Source organism: Malania oleifera, chromosome 9, assembly GCF_029873635.1.
Source record: "Malania oleifera isolate guangnan ecotype guangnan chromosome 9, ASM2987363v1, whole genome shotgun sequence".
In the NCBI taxonomy this organism is placed as follows: Eukaryota; Viridiplantae; Streptophyta; class Magnoliopsida; order Santalales; family Ximeniaceae; genus Malania; species Malania oleifera.
In genome coordinates, this window is record NC_080425.1 from 94115759 (window position 1) to 94131372 (window position 15614).

The 15614-nt window shown below is 33.8% G+C and overlaps 1 protein-coding gene across 1 annotated transcript; it reads right to left on the bottom strand.

Moving 5' to 3' along the window:
* Positions 1-851: 851 nt before the first annotated feature.
* Positions 852-14387, bottom strand: LOC131164389 (uncharacterized). Its single transcript, XM_058121531.1, has 3 exons — positions 14153-14387; positions 14033-14085; positions 852-1266 (listed from the first exon to the last, which is right to left on the bottom strand). Exons 1-3 carry the CDS (start codon positions 14241-14243, stop codon positions 1168-1170), a joined length of 243 nt encoding a protein of 80 aa, XP_057977514.1. The 5' UTR covers positions 14244-14387; the 3' UTR covers positions 852-1167.
* Between the last annotated feature and the right edge of the window lie 1227 nt (positions 14388-15614).

The window sequence follows — 15614 nt, forward strand, 5'->3', positions numbered from 1 at the left end:
CTTACCTTAGAAAAATGGCAACTTTGCATCCTAATTATGTAACCACTTTTTAAAGAGAAATTTTTGTTACAATTTTGAAATAACTTTATTGCAAAAAATTATGATTTTCATGGATTGCCAAATCATAAAAAGTTCAAACAAAATTCTACTCTATAAAAATTTGTTTGGTATTATTGTTGTTTTTGGTTTTTATTTGTTTCTTCATACGCATTTATTAAAAATATACATAAATTTCAAAAATTATAATAAAATTAATTACATAGTACTTTTACTATTTATTTAATTGTCATGCTCAATAAAATTTTTATTATATATTAAAATTTGAAAGTAGAACAATTGAATAAAATAATTAAAATAAACTTTATTTTTATTATAGTATTTTTTTTAACGTATACTATTTATAATTTCATTATTTCAATCATACTTTTATAATATTATTTAATTTAAAAATAAAAATGAGCATTTTAAAATTAAAATTTAAATTATATTATTTTTATAAATATTTACTAAACATTTTGATTTCTAATTTTTAGCTTTTGTCTAATTTTTTTTTAAAAATTTTTGACAATGATACCAACCGACCACTAAGGATGGAATCAAAATTGTTACGACTCTTTCATGTTCTTAACCTTCTATTCAATTCCACTTCCATCACGTTCCACCAACCAATAACATTATACTTCAGAAAAAGTTTAACAATACATGCACACGAATCAACATGTCTTGCATACATTCTTAATAATTAAGGAACCGTAGGGCCAAAATCTTTCAAATTATAGCCTTCAAGGCTTTAAATCCGAAACATTGAATTAAAAAAAAAATTTCAACAATCCATCATGAACAAAATCAGAGGCCAAAAAAAAATCTCGAAGTAGAGTATATCCCTCTAAAAAGTTTGGTAAATTAAAGCAAATACAAACTTGCATAATTTCAATCATAGTCCCAAAACTAGACCCTCCATACTATCAAACATGCTACAAGTGTCTACAAGTAACCTGCTAGCTAAAAACAATCTCGTAAAAAATAAAAAAACTGAAGGTAGGAGAGAAAAACCTAAACCACAGTTTCGTATGAAGGTCATTCACATACCATTCCCAACATTACACATTTACATGCTTCATCTCACAGCATCCAGTCATGAGATCACATTACATGCATTCTGGTTATTCACTGTGTTGGCTTTATAATATTTAGTTGGCCCCCCTCCTTCACGGCAGCAGCAGCAGCTTTCGACTCATTGCAGTAATTTATGAACTTGCTCACCTCCTGGCATCGTTCGAAATATAAGGGGTCATCGATTATGCGAGTACACCAAAATTAGAGGGTCACATGTTGCAATGGACATCATGTCCTTGGAAGATGTATTGCAAATAACTATAATAAAGACATCATCAACAAAAGTAGGAGAAACTACTTCCTTCCAATTTCACAGAGCTCTTCAACAAGATAAATATAGAGAACATGGCACAATTTAGAACTGATACCTTCAGCTTCTGATACCCATGCTTCACAGCATACTTCTATCATACGAATTGGGAAGCGCATTCACAAAACCCATATGGATTTGGTTCAAATGAATAAAGGGGAAAACACCACAAATAGTTTATACTTGGGATATCCAGTTTGAACTTCGAAACCTCATCCACCCACCCAAAGCTCATAAAAACACCAAATTAGCAATCAATTCGCACCAGGCATTGATGACGACGTGTGTATATTAGTATTGTTCTGGTTAAACTAATATAAAACAAAAGGTTCTACTGTTTTATGGTACTAGGAACTATTTTAAAAGCCCCAAAACTTAGGACTTTGGGCAGAGTCAAAATCAGACAGATTACTCAAGACAAAAGACTCCGGTACTTTGCTTCTGTTATAACTAGACAACCAATTCACAAAACCAGATGACCTTCCTGTAGGCACATGCCAGACGACTGATCAAGGAAGAGACAAATAGAAAATTTTCTTAACTACTAGACAACCAGTCTCAAAATCGGATGAAGAACTATCTAGTATGTGCTGAGGTAACAGCTAGTTATCAGATGAGGATTATGTTGGATTGTTTGGTGTTCAAAATACGCAGCGGAAAATTAAAAACAATGCAAGATTGCTCTATTTGTGTTTAAAATTATTCTAAACATTAAAACAATATACCTGGAAGTGAATTTTGGATATAAAAAATTCTTCAATAGTACAAAGACTTTATGCGTATTCACACCAAAACTGACCTTTGTAATCTACTCTTTGATTAATGGAAACAGTAGACAAAACTCGGTGATTTATCTCTTGATTTTTAGAGTTTCCTTGCGCATACCCGTTCTCTAGCGGGAGAAGTTGATTACCTATACTCTATCAGGAAGAGCTGAATTATTTCTTGTGCATCTCTTTTCAGCCGAATTATTTTCCATAAACCATGTGAGGGAGAGATTTATATAATAATTGCATACACAACACATTGCAGCAATGTGTTGCAATAATGCTCACTGAGAGATTTATTATTATATCATCCTGCTGCTTGCAATCTTTATTGTTTGGCTATCCGCTTGGATATATCAATATTATATCCATATGAGGAAGAGTTATGATTTTATATGACAATCATAATTGTTACAATAATGTTATATATAATATTCATGCCATCAAAACAGATAAGGTCCCTCATATTATAAACTAATGATAATATAATATTATATATTTTTATAACCATTATTGCATAGCAATATGGCTGATTTTAACTTATTATATTCTCTCACAGCATCTTCCATTCACACACAAGTATGCATTCATTTGGTTACATTATTGCAATCTTTATTGTATACAATCACACACAACACCTTGCATTCATAACAATACATTACAATAATGTGGTCAACATGTCACACTCCACCACTAATAGAGTAGGTGGAGATAAATAATTTTATATATATATTCATGAAATAATCAAGAGATGTTATCAATTTCCTATTCTAAATAGAAACTTATCCGTATGTCTCCAATATTAATTATATTATCGGTGCTAACCAAAAATATAATAATATTTCATTTGGACTAAAAATTTATTTATTTGACTAAATTAAATTCTTCAATTTAATTATCAAATAATAAAATAAATAATCCACTAGTAAGGATCAGAACACTCGTTAGCGTACGATCCCATAGGTTCAATACTAAGCTAATAGTAAGTTGGTCAAACCAATCTACTAATCAAGGTTGGCGTCTAGCAACATTCTTTAATGACCAAATAGCATGAAGTACACAATTACATTCAATAACCCGTAGAAGAATAATGTAATATTTTCTTCCATCATTACAGCTCCGGGTATACCTTAGGATATGGTCCAATTGTCAAATCTCAATAGGTAACCTACTATGTTCTATGTCTATTATAACTAACCCATGAATGACATAAGAAACTATTTTTCTTCTTTCATCCAATTGTCCTAGCCAAGGTCTTATTTTAGTCATTATAATTAATAACAACATAGAGCTTAAACTCATTACCAAGAGTTGACGGATTCCATCTTGATCAATCATTAATTCTATAAATATTAAATGATACACAATATCCTTTTAATTATCACCCTAGGGCAATATATGTCCAGAATCAAAGTACGATAAATAACATGTTAAAAACTATGAAGATCTCAGGTCAAAGAAAATTCTTACATCATATTTCTCGAGAAAATATCATATTGACAGTTTGATGGTAATTCTAACCATTAAGAATTTTTCAATTGAGTCAGTTCAATGATCATATCTCCATATGGATCATCTATATATGTAATTTAGTTAATGAGATCAATTAATCTCTATCTTATAGAGACCACCACATATATATTGATCTAATCGGATCATTAATGTCCTAATATTAATGATCCTATGACCAAGAACAATTTAGATTAAATAGTAAAAGGCCTAAATCTCATTATCACGATCTCCATCATGATGACAAGCCTATAAATTTAATCAAGGATCTTTATTTAGCTAATTAAATAACTAAATAATAAAAATGCTAATGCCATTAATTAATCAAAACCGTTGATAAAAAATTGTGTTCAAACTATTACATGTAAGATTGGATCTTGGGCATACTAATTCTATCCCCAACAATCTCTCACTTGCACTAGAGCCAATTGGTCATGTATTTCATTCCCAATTTCCACTTATGCTTGTCAAACTCCTTTGCACCACGCACCTTAGTGAGCGGATATGAAGCATTTTCTTTTCCTTCAATCTTTTGAATTATGATGTCTCCACGTTCAATGATTTCTCTAATCAAGTGATACCTCTGCAAATTATGTTTGGATTTTTGATGTGATCTTAGCTCTTTTGCTTGGGCGATAGCTCCAGTATTGTCACGTAATAATGGAACTAGACCCTCTATTGAAGGAACCACACTAAGTTCAATAATGAACTTTTTCATCCAAACCGCTTCCTTAGCAACCTCACTTGCCGCTATATATTCTACTTCAGTCAATGAATCAGCTACAGTAGCTTGTTTGGAACTTTTCCAGCTCACTGCACCACCATTTAAGGTGTACACATAACCAGTAATAGATTTCCTATCATCTTTTTCGGAAAAAAAACTTGCATCAATATAACCTTTAAGTTTCAACTTAGAATCTCCATAGATGAGGAATTGGTCTTTAGTTCTTCCCAAGTACTTAAGAATGGTCTTGACCACTTTCTAATGTTCCTCACCAGGATTCGCCTGATATCGACTAGTCACTCCAAGTGCATAAGCCACATCAGGTCGTGTACATGTCATGGTATACATGATAGCTCCCATTGCGCTAGCATATGGGATTCTACTCATGCGTTCTCTCTCTTCAAGTGTTTTAGGACAATCCTCCCTACTAAGAGTAATTCCAGTGCCTATTGGTAGATAACCTATTTTGGAATTTTTCATGTTATACCTCTTTAAAATGACATCAATGTACATAGACTGGGAAAGCCCAAGCAACTTCTTAGATCTATCTCTATAGATCTTTATACCCAATATATAAGCTGCTTCTCCCAAGTTTTTCATGGAGAGCTTTTTAGATAACCAAATCTTAGTATTTTGTAATGTCGGTACATCATTCCCAATGAGTAATATATCATCAAACATACAGCACTAAGAAAATAATCATTCTCCCATTTGCCTTTTTGGACACAAAAGGTTCTTCTTCACATCCAACAAAATTGAACTTTTCAATTGTCTTATTAAAACAAATATTCCAACTCCTAGAAGCTTGCTTTAATCCATAAATAGACTTTTGTAGCTTGCAAACTTTATTATGATCAGACGGGGATATGAAACCTTCAAGTTGTGTCATATACAAATCATATTCTAGCTCACCATTAAGGAAAGTTGTTTTCACATCCATTTGCCATATTTCATAATCATAGTATGCTTCTATAGCAAGTAGAATTCGAATTGATTTAAGCATTGCCACGGGAGAGCAAGTTTCGTCATAGTCAATTCCTTCCTTTTTCACAATATCCCTTGGCAACAAGACGCGCTTTGTAGGTCTCTACCTTTCCATCTGCTCCATTCTTTTTCTTATAAACCCATTTACATCCAATAGGTTTGATATCCTTCGAATTTTCAACTAAAGTCCATACTTTGTTGACCTTCATGGATTCCATTTCTGATTTCATGGCTTGTTGCCATTTCTTACAATCAGAACTTTGTATAGCCTCTTCATAGGTCTTAGGGTCATCATCATTATGATCAACCTCATTTAGCAATTCATCTTGCACCATCAAATTTAATCTATTTGGTGCATGATATTGTCGACTATACCTTCTAAGAGATTTGTGTACAACTTGCTCACTTTGCACTAGATTTGGTTGTTGCTCAATTGGATCTAGAACTGGTTCACTAACATGTTCTTGAACCATAGTTGGTTCTTGAACTTCAACTCATCAAGATGGCAACTTACTTGTCAACTCTTGAACATCAACTGAGTCTATGTACATTGATGTCATTTTAAAGAGGTATAACATGGAAAATTCATAAAGAGGCTATCTACTAATAGACACTGGAATTACTCTCAACAAGGAGGATTGTCCTAAAACACCTAAACCTATGAGATTGCACACTAACGAGTGTTTTGATCTCTGCTAGTGGGTTATTTATTTTATTATTTGATAATTAAATTGAAGAATTTAATTTAATCAAATAAATAAATTTTTTGTCCAAATGAAATATTATTATAGTTTTGGCTAGCACTGAAAATATAATTAATATTAGAGACATACTGATAATTTCTTATTTAGAATAAGAAATTGATAACATCTCTTGATTATTTCATGAAAAAAAAAATAATATAAAATAATTTATCTCCACCTACTCTATTAGTGGTAGAGTGTGGAAAGTTGACCACATTATTGTAATGTACCGTTGTGAATGCAAGGTATTGTGTGTGATTGTATAAAATAATGATTGCAATAATGTAGCCAAATGAATGCATGCTTGTGTATAAATGGAAGATGCTATGAGAGAACATAATAAGTTAAAATCAGCCACATTGCTATGCAATAATGGTTATAAAAAAATATATGATATTATATTATCATTAATTTATAATATGAGGGACCTTGTCTGTTTTGAAGGTATGGATATTATATATAACGTTATTGTAATTTGATACCCAATTCTATAAAATCATAACTCACCTTCACATGGATATAATATTGATATATCCAAGCGGATAGCCAAGCAATAAAGATTGCAATCAGCAAAAGGATATAATAATAAATCCCTCAATGAGTCATATTATAGTAGCAACGTGTTGTGTATGCAATTATTATATAAATCTCTTCCTCACATAGCTTATGGGATATAATTCGGCAGAAAAGAGATACACAAACAAGAATTCAGCTCTTCCTGATAGAGTATAGGTAATCAACTTCTTCCGCTTGAGACCAAGTAAGCGCAACGAAACTCTAAAAACCAAAAGATAAATCACAGAATTTTATCTACTGTTTCCATCAATCAAAGAGTTGATTTCAAAAGTCAGTTTCAGTGTGGATACGCATAGTCTTCATACTATTGAAGAATTTTAATATCCAAAATTTGCTTGCTCTCCCTCATAGAGTATAGGTAATCAACTTCTTCCGCTTGAGACCAAGTAAGCGCAACAAAACTCTAAAAACCAAGAGATAAATCACAGAAATTTATCTACTGTTTCCATCAATCAAAGAGTTGATTTCAAAAGTCAGTTTCAGTGTGGATACGCATAGTCTTCATACTATCGAAGAATTTTAATATCCAAAATTCGCTTCCAAATATATTATTTTAACATTTAGAATAATTTTAAATGCAAATAGATCAATCTTGGATTGTTTTTAATTTTCCACTGCATGTTTTGAACACCAAACAATCCAACAGTGGTATGAAGAGGCTATACAAAATTTTGACTGTAAGAAATTACAACAAGCCATGGAATCTGAAATGGAATCCATGAAGGTCAACAAAATATGGACTTTGGTTGAAAATTCAAAGGATATCAAACCTATTGGATGTAAATGGGTTTATAAGAAAAAGATTGGAGCAGACAGAAAGATGGAGACCTACAATGCCCATCTTGTTGCCAAGGGATATCGTCAAAAGGAAAGAATTGAGTATGACGAAACTCTCTCCCATGGCAATGCTAAATCAATTCGGATTCTACTTGCTATAGCAGCATACTATGATTATGAAATATGGCAAATGGATGTGAAAACAACTTTCCTTAATGGTGAGCTGGAAAAGGATGTGTATATGACACAGCAACCTAAAGGTTTCATATCCCCATCTAATCATAATAAATTTTTTAAGCTAGAAAATCCATTTATAGATTAAAGAAGCTTCTAGGAGTTGGAATATTTGTTTTAACAAGACAATTGAAAAGTTCAATTTTGTTAGATGTGAAGAACCTTGTGTGTACAAAAGGCAAGTGGGAGAACGATTATTTTCTTAGTGTTGTGTGTTGATGATATATTACTCATTGGGAATGACGTACCGACATTACAAAATGCTAAAATTTGGCTATCTAAACAGTTCCATGAAAGACTTGGGAAAAGCAACTTATATATTGGATATAAAGATCTACAGAGATAGATCTAAGAAGTTGTTTAGGCTTTCTCAGTCTATGTACATTGATGTCATTTTAAAAAGGTATAACATGGAAAATTTCAAAAGAGGCTATCTACCGATAGGCACTGGAATTACTCTCAGCAGGAAGGATTATCCTAAAACACCTGAAGAGAGAGAACGCATCAGTAGAATCCCATATGCTAGCGCAGTGGGAGCTATTATGCATACCATGACGTGTACACGACCTAATGCGGCTTATGCACTTGGAGTAATTAGTCGATATTAGGCGAATCCTGGTGAGGAACATTGGAAAGTGGTAAAAATCATTCTTAAGTACTTGAGAAGAACAAAAGACCAATTCCTCATCTATAGAAATTCTGAGTTGAAACTTGAAGGTTATACCGATGCAAGTTCTTCTTTAGACAAAGGTGATAGCAAATCTATTACTGGCTATGTGTACACCTTAAATGGTGGTGCAGTCAGCTAGAAAAGCTTCAAACAAGTTACTGTAGCTGATTCAGTGACTGAAGCAGAATATATAGCAGCAAGTGAGGCAACTAAGAAAGCAGTCTGGATGAAAAAGTTTATTATTGAACTTGGTGTGGTTCCTTCAATAGAGGGTTCAGTACCATTATTATGTAACATTACTGGAGCTATCGCTCAAGAAAAAAAGCCAAGATCACATCAAAAATCCAAAATTCACTTCCAGGTATATTGTTTTAACGTTTAGAATAATTTTAAATGCAAATAAATCATTGTTGGATTTTTTTTAATTTTCCGCTGCGTGTTTTGAACACCAAACAATCCAACAGTGGTATCAGAGCCAATTTTTTTCCTTTGAAGTTCAAAACTCATAGATGCCAGTATGATGTACTTGGTAGTAAGACTTTTTTCCAAGTATTTCTGAAAATCCTCAATAGCCTTAGCATCATCTAGGGATGGGGCTTCTTTGACAGGCTCATCAATCATATCAATAAGTTTTTCATGCATGAGAACAATTCTCAAATTTTGGTACCAGTCATCAAAATTGGTCCAACAAATTTGCTAGTATCAAGTATACAGCACAGTGATATAGCAAACATTTTGAGAATTCTGAGATTAGGAAAAATAAAAAATATGTAAGAACACTATATCTTAAAGACATGGGCTTTTATTTAAATGATATTTCCACTAATAACATGAACTACATTACCCTCATTGTAGCTACAGAAAAAACTCTATTTTCTTTTAGTGGAATATAGAAATGTTCTAAAAATATGAATGAGCCCCTTGGTAGTCAAGTCGTTTCTCATGCATATCCTACTAATGGGCTAACATCAAGTGTCTTTTTCTCCACATAGTAATTTTCTTGAAAAATCTATAAATAGAGGATACCAAATTTGATTGCAACAACCATTGAGCCATTCCAAATGATTCTAAGCCTAGTGTGAGCAATCTATTGAGATTTTGAGCCATTCACTTGCAATTTATCACTCTTGAAAGCTAATGAACCAATGTGCTTGTATTTTACTCAAGTAGTGCTTCCTATTTGAAGAGTGCAAAGGATTGTGAATGGTTGTGAACCTTATAGAAATGATGGCTCACGATGGAGGCAAGCTCTGTAAAGAGGATTGAAAAATAATGAAGAATTCTTACATAAGGATTTTACTTGAGGAGAGGGCATAGGCTAGAGCACCATACATCTACAAAACCGTGTTTCATCTCTCTATCCTACTTTGTTCTATATCTCAATTGCTAGTGCGCTTCTTTGCTTGTTTACTCACTCTCATCTCAAATGTTGGATTAGTTAAAAATAATGGCTAAAAGCACAAAAGGGCTTTCACAACCCAATTCAACACCCCACGACCTAAGCTATTGGCTTGTCACCTTAGAAAAAAGAGGTAATATTTGAACTTCCAACTCCTTTGACCTTTCCAAAGAACATTCCTCACACCTTGGATGCCTAATAAACATTGCAAAATGATAATTAGGTTTCAATAGACATCATAAAGTGATAATTAGGTTTCAATAGCTGATTTAACCATCAATAAAGTAAGAGACATTGAATTCCATCGAATAGAGTAATCCATCGTTAAAAGGAAGTTTAAAATTACTGCAGGAAAAATGGCTCCTAAACAAAACATTATGTTAAAACTGTTAACTTGACTCTCCACACATGAAAATTAAGCTTTGAAACTGACCACCAATTTTTACTTTGAAAGAATGGTTTCTTACAAACGAATGAATTCTTTAACAATTCGTTCGGATTAAGGATTTTATTTGAGGAAAATAATGAAAAATAAATAGGAAACTCATTTTTCCTTGTATTTTCCTTTTCTATTAAATAATATCAAAAAATGAAAGTTTATTTTAACATGACTAAGAACTAAAAATAACTAAATATTAATGATGTACAAAAATCAAATTTTTGTTCATAAATTTGATATATTTTTTATTTTCTTTCTCACTTTTCTTGATAATCAAACAAAAAAATGTAAATTCCTTCTCATCTTCCTTTCCTTTCCCTAATATTTTCTGAGTTCCATACGGAGCCTACGTGAAAAGGAGATGTATCACATATCACGAAAACAAAAGGCAATAATCTAACAAGCGCAATAGAAGTCCTCAACTAGCGCATGCAAAAGCATGGGAAGAACCTCCCCCCCTCCCCCCCCCCCTTCCCAAACCTATAGTTTGGAAGTATCTCTGAAACAATGCAACTACATAGCACAACAAATATGTACTCAAAATTTGTACAAGATGCTCAAACTGTTGGGTTATCCCACATCCTTTGTGGAAGGGGCTGGTGGTAAGTTATTAAGTGTAAGGGAAAACCTCACCACATGAGCTAACTTTTGGGGTTGAGAGTGCCCTAGACCACCCAACACTGGTATCAGAGCCTAGTTCACCAACATTCTCCCTAGTGTGTTGTGCCGAGGGAGAACCCGATGGCTACCTTGCCGAGAGAGACCCCGATGTGTGAGAGGGAGATTGTTGATTTATCTCACATCGATTGTGGAAAAAGCTGGTGGTCAGTTATTAAATGTGAGGGAAAGTGTTACCCCATGAACTAACTTTTGAGGTTGAGAAGACCCTAGACTACCCAACACAAATAATCAATCAAACCATGCCACAAGAACACAAACAATTTTTTAGGTAATAAACTTCCCCCGTGTGAGGAAGAAAAACCATAGGACCTAGTTCAGTTGAAATCTCCACTATCAACCAAATAATGGATATACAAAATCTTTTCTAATCGCAATTAGAGGTTACAAATATATCTCGTCAAGATATCATCAATCTTGGCAAATACAAAGAGAATTAGAGAGAATATACCAAAATCGCGGTTACTGTTCACTGGCACAATCCCAACTCCCGAGCTCAAAATCCGATCTCCGCCGTTCAAATTGTAACTCCTTGAGTCGTGAACCTCTCCAAATTTCAGCTCGATCGGACCACAGACGAAGCGGGATCAGAGTCTTGATGAAATCTGGGAAGTATAAGAAAAAACCTACGCTTTTCTCTCTCTCTTAAGAAAGTTGCGACTAATCACTCATCTCTTCTCTTTTTCTGACTTCCTTTAGGTTATCACACTAAAGGGCTGGGCTTTGGGCTTTAATAAACCCACTTGGGCTTTCCTCTACATGGAAGGAAATAACCCAACAAATCTCTCCCTTTCCGACTATGTGAAGGGGATCGTCATCCCTACGATCGAACAACAAACTTCAAACTTCTCCCTTGGTAGTGTCTTTCTCAAATCTCAATATATCAGAACCATTATCATCAATGTGAACCTTCTTAAGTTCGAATAACTTATCGCTCAACGCATCTCTGATCCAATAATATCGTACATCAATGTGCTTCGATCTTACATGGAAACTAGAATTCTTAGCAAGATGAATGACACTCTAGCTATCACAAAACAACACATACCTCTGCTGATTGAAACCAAGTTCTCTCAAGAACTTCTTCGCCCATAGCAACTCTTTAGTCGCTTCCGCTGCTGCAATGAACTCTGCCTCTGCTGCAAAAAAAGCAATACACTTCTGAAGTCTCGATTGTCAAACTACAGCCCCACCTACAAAAGTAATCAAATAAAACGAAGTAAACTTACGAGTATCCACATCCCCTGCCATATCTGCATCTGTGTAGTCAACTAACAATGGTTGTCCGTTTCCCAAACCAAGTCTCAAACTAGAAGTGCCTCAAAGTTACATCACGATCCACTTCACTGCATTCTAATGCTCTCTTCCCGGATTTGATAAGAATCGACTAACTACACCAACTGCATAGACTATATCTGGTCTTGTGCAAACCATTGCATACATCAAACTTCCTACTACTGAGGCATAAGGAACTCTTTCCATGTCTTCCTTTTCCTCATCTGTAGAAGGACATTCTTTTGTACTCAGTCTGAAGTAGGTAGCAAGAGGAAAGCTAACCACTTTAACTTTGTCCATATTGAACCTTTGAAGCACTTTTTCCAATGTACTCCCCTCCTGTGACATTCCCTCCACATAATCAGAAAGGAAAAGATTTACTGGGTTATTTCCTTCTATGTGGAGGAAAGCCCAAGTGGGTATTATTAAAACCTAAAGTCCACCCTTTAGTGTGATAACCTAAAGGAAGTCAGAAAAAGAGAAAAGATGAGTGATTAGTTGCAACTTTCCCAAGAAAGAGAGAAAAACGTAGGTTTTCTCATACTGCCCAAATTCCATTAAGACTCCGATCTCGCTTCGTCAATGGTCCGATCGAGCTGAAATTTGGAGGAGAGGTTCATGACTCAAAGAGCTACAATCTGAACAATGAAAATCGGATTTTGAACTCGGGAGTTGGGATTTGTGCCCGTGAATAGTAATAGTGACTTTTGTATATTCTCTCTAATTCTTTTTGAATTTGCCAAGATTGATGATATCTTGATGAAATATATTTGTAACCTTTAATTGCGATTAGAGAAAACTTTGTGTACTCATTATTTGGTTGATAGTGGAGATTTCAACTAGACTAGTTCCCGTGATTTTTCTTCCTCACACTGGGGAAGTTTTCCAGGTAAAAAATTGTTTGTGTTCTTGTGACTTGATGTGATTGATTATTTTTCCTATTATTTTCAACACATATAAAAGTAGAGATACACTCTATTTGATTGCATATAGGGAGAAAAATTATTCCGCTATGGTTGTTTGTTGCACTTGTGAGTTTACCCCACATTGAAAATTTTGAGTGGATGATGGGTGCTTATATACATGGTTGGGCTCAGGACCCAATAAACTTAAGCTTTTGAGTCAAGCTAGTGTTCACCCATGTGTATCAAGTCCACCCATGGACTCCTCTAATAAACAAACGGTATCAGAGTCGACGGTTCATAACTCTAGGTGAGCGACATCATAAAAGTCGAGACGTGAAACTGATTCTCCTAACATGCTAACAGTTGAAGAACCAAGTGTGTGGCTGAGGCCAATAAGGATTATCTAGGCTGAGGATGTATCCAAATAGGGTCAAGACATGAGAGGTAGTATGGTTCGGAGGCACGTGGAATGCAATCCGACACACGTAAGGCGCCGGTGGTAAGGCTCACTTGAGCAACTATTAGGAAATTAGGTTTACTTTTATAAGGGAGACGATTTCCATTCAAGGGGGAGCAGTTGGAACTCACAAGTTCCATATTGAAAAATTTGAGTGGATGATAAGTGTTTATATACATGATTGGGCCTTAGGCCCCAATAGACTTAAGCTTTTGAGTTAAGTTAGTGTTCAGTATCAAACCCACTCATGGACTCCTCTGTGCTAACACAAACATTTCTTAAGACCATAACCAAACAATGCTACTCATTGGTGACGAACAGCAGGAATCCCATACAGAAGTTAGTAGTGAAAATGTGAAATTACACTTTTAAAATACCTCAATTTTCAGAAGAAACCAAGATAACTAATCTCAACATTGCCGTCGAAATCACATTTAAGTTAATACCGTAACAGCAACAAAAAACTTACACGATCCGTATCCATCTCCTTTGTCGCCTTCGAAGGCTTCACCAATCTCTTACCTGCAAATTTCATGGTTAAGTAAAAAATTTCACGAAAATTACACAATCGCAGACACAAAACACAGACCTTTGCGACTTTGGGGAAGCTTGCCATGGCGGTTAGGAGGTATAGATTTCTTCTTCTGTTTGCCTTTGAACAGATTGTCCTTCTGCGTCATCCTCTAGCGTCCTCAACTTCTAGGGTTTCTTTCTTCGCAGAGCTGAACCGCAGATTTATGCAGAAGGCGTTTTACGTGGGGAACGGTTCACGGGGTTTGGGGTCTAACTTCTAAGCTAAAGTCGACGGCCCATGAGTTTTACGGGCTTCATAAGCCCGGCCCACTTTTGCTCTCTTATTTTAACTTCCTATATTTTTTTTCTCCTTTTTTTCTTTGGGTTGAGTAAAATACAAGCATGCTCTTTAATTCCTTATGCTCAAACTTTGATAAATATTTTTTTCTTTAACTTGTAACTAAATTATTATGTGATTCATGATGATTTAATTGATTCACAAATGTTTATTTTTTCTTCATAAATTTACTTTTAAGATTTTTATTCATCATATTTATTTATTTATTTTGTTTTCTTAACTATACGATGGTCTTAATTTTAATTTCAAGTTAAGGTGAGAGAAAGAAATTCGCATTAAAATAAATAAATAAATCGGCTAAAGATTGCAAGAGGAGAATAGCAAAATTTAGAGGTAGAATAATGACTCAATTGCAGCTTAAAGGGGCAAAAATGTAATCTAAAAGGTCGTGTGCATGAGTTTATTGAGTTAACATTTGATAACTCCATCACTATTTCGGTGTCTTGATTAAGTTAATAAATCTTAATCTAATAATATATAATAATGGAAGCCCATAGAAGATTTCTCTAAGCTTTCGTTACAGGATATGTGAATATTTTATTATTGTTTTCTTTATTTTTATTTGACTATTTCTCAAAATTTGTACTCTCTCGTCAAATTTCAACAATATAAGTTCCTCAAGAGGTTTTGAAACATGAAAAATATTAATTTTCCTAAAAGTATGTTTTCCCATTTAATATAGTGACTCTATCTAAGTTTTATACATGTAATGTGATTTTATTAGATGCAAAGGAAAACATACCATTAGGGTAATTAAGTGTTTTTTGGTAATATGCTCGAATCAAATAAATTTCTATTCACTTTAATATTAAGCTCAAAATACGATAATATGAGTTTCTCAAGCAGCTTTAAAATATGATTTGCACTAAATGAGTTTTTGCTCATTTTCAATTTTTCCTTACTAAAAATGATTTTACATAACAAATTCAACTATTTAGACGTTTCATGTTTTTTCATAAGACACATTTTGAAAACAATTAAAATTCGTGGCTATCATTGAGATAATGCTACGAAAGATGTAAATAGATAATCACAAGAAAAAAAAATAAGTTTTTGAAAATGAAATTTGTAAAAAATAACTAATTGCATAATTGAATATGATACGATTTGATGGTGATTCCTTAATTATATGCACTGTAAAGATACTTATTTTAGTGAAAATCATTAAGATTGTTGATGT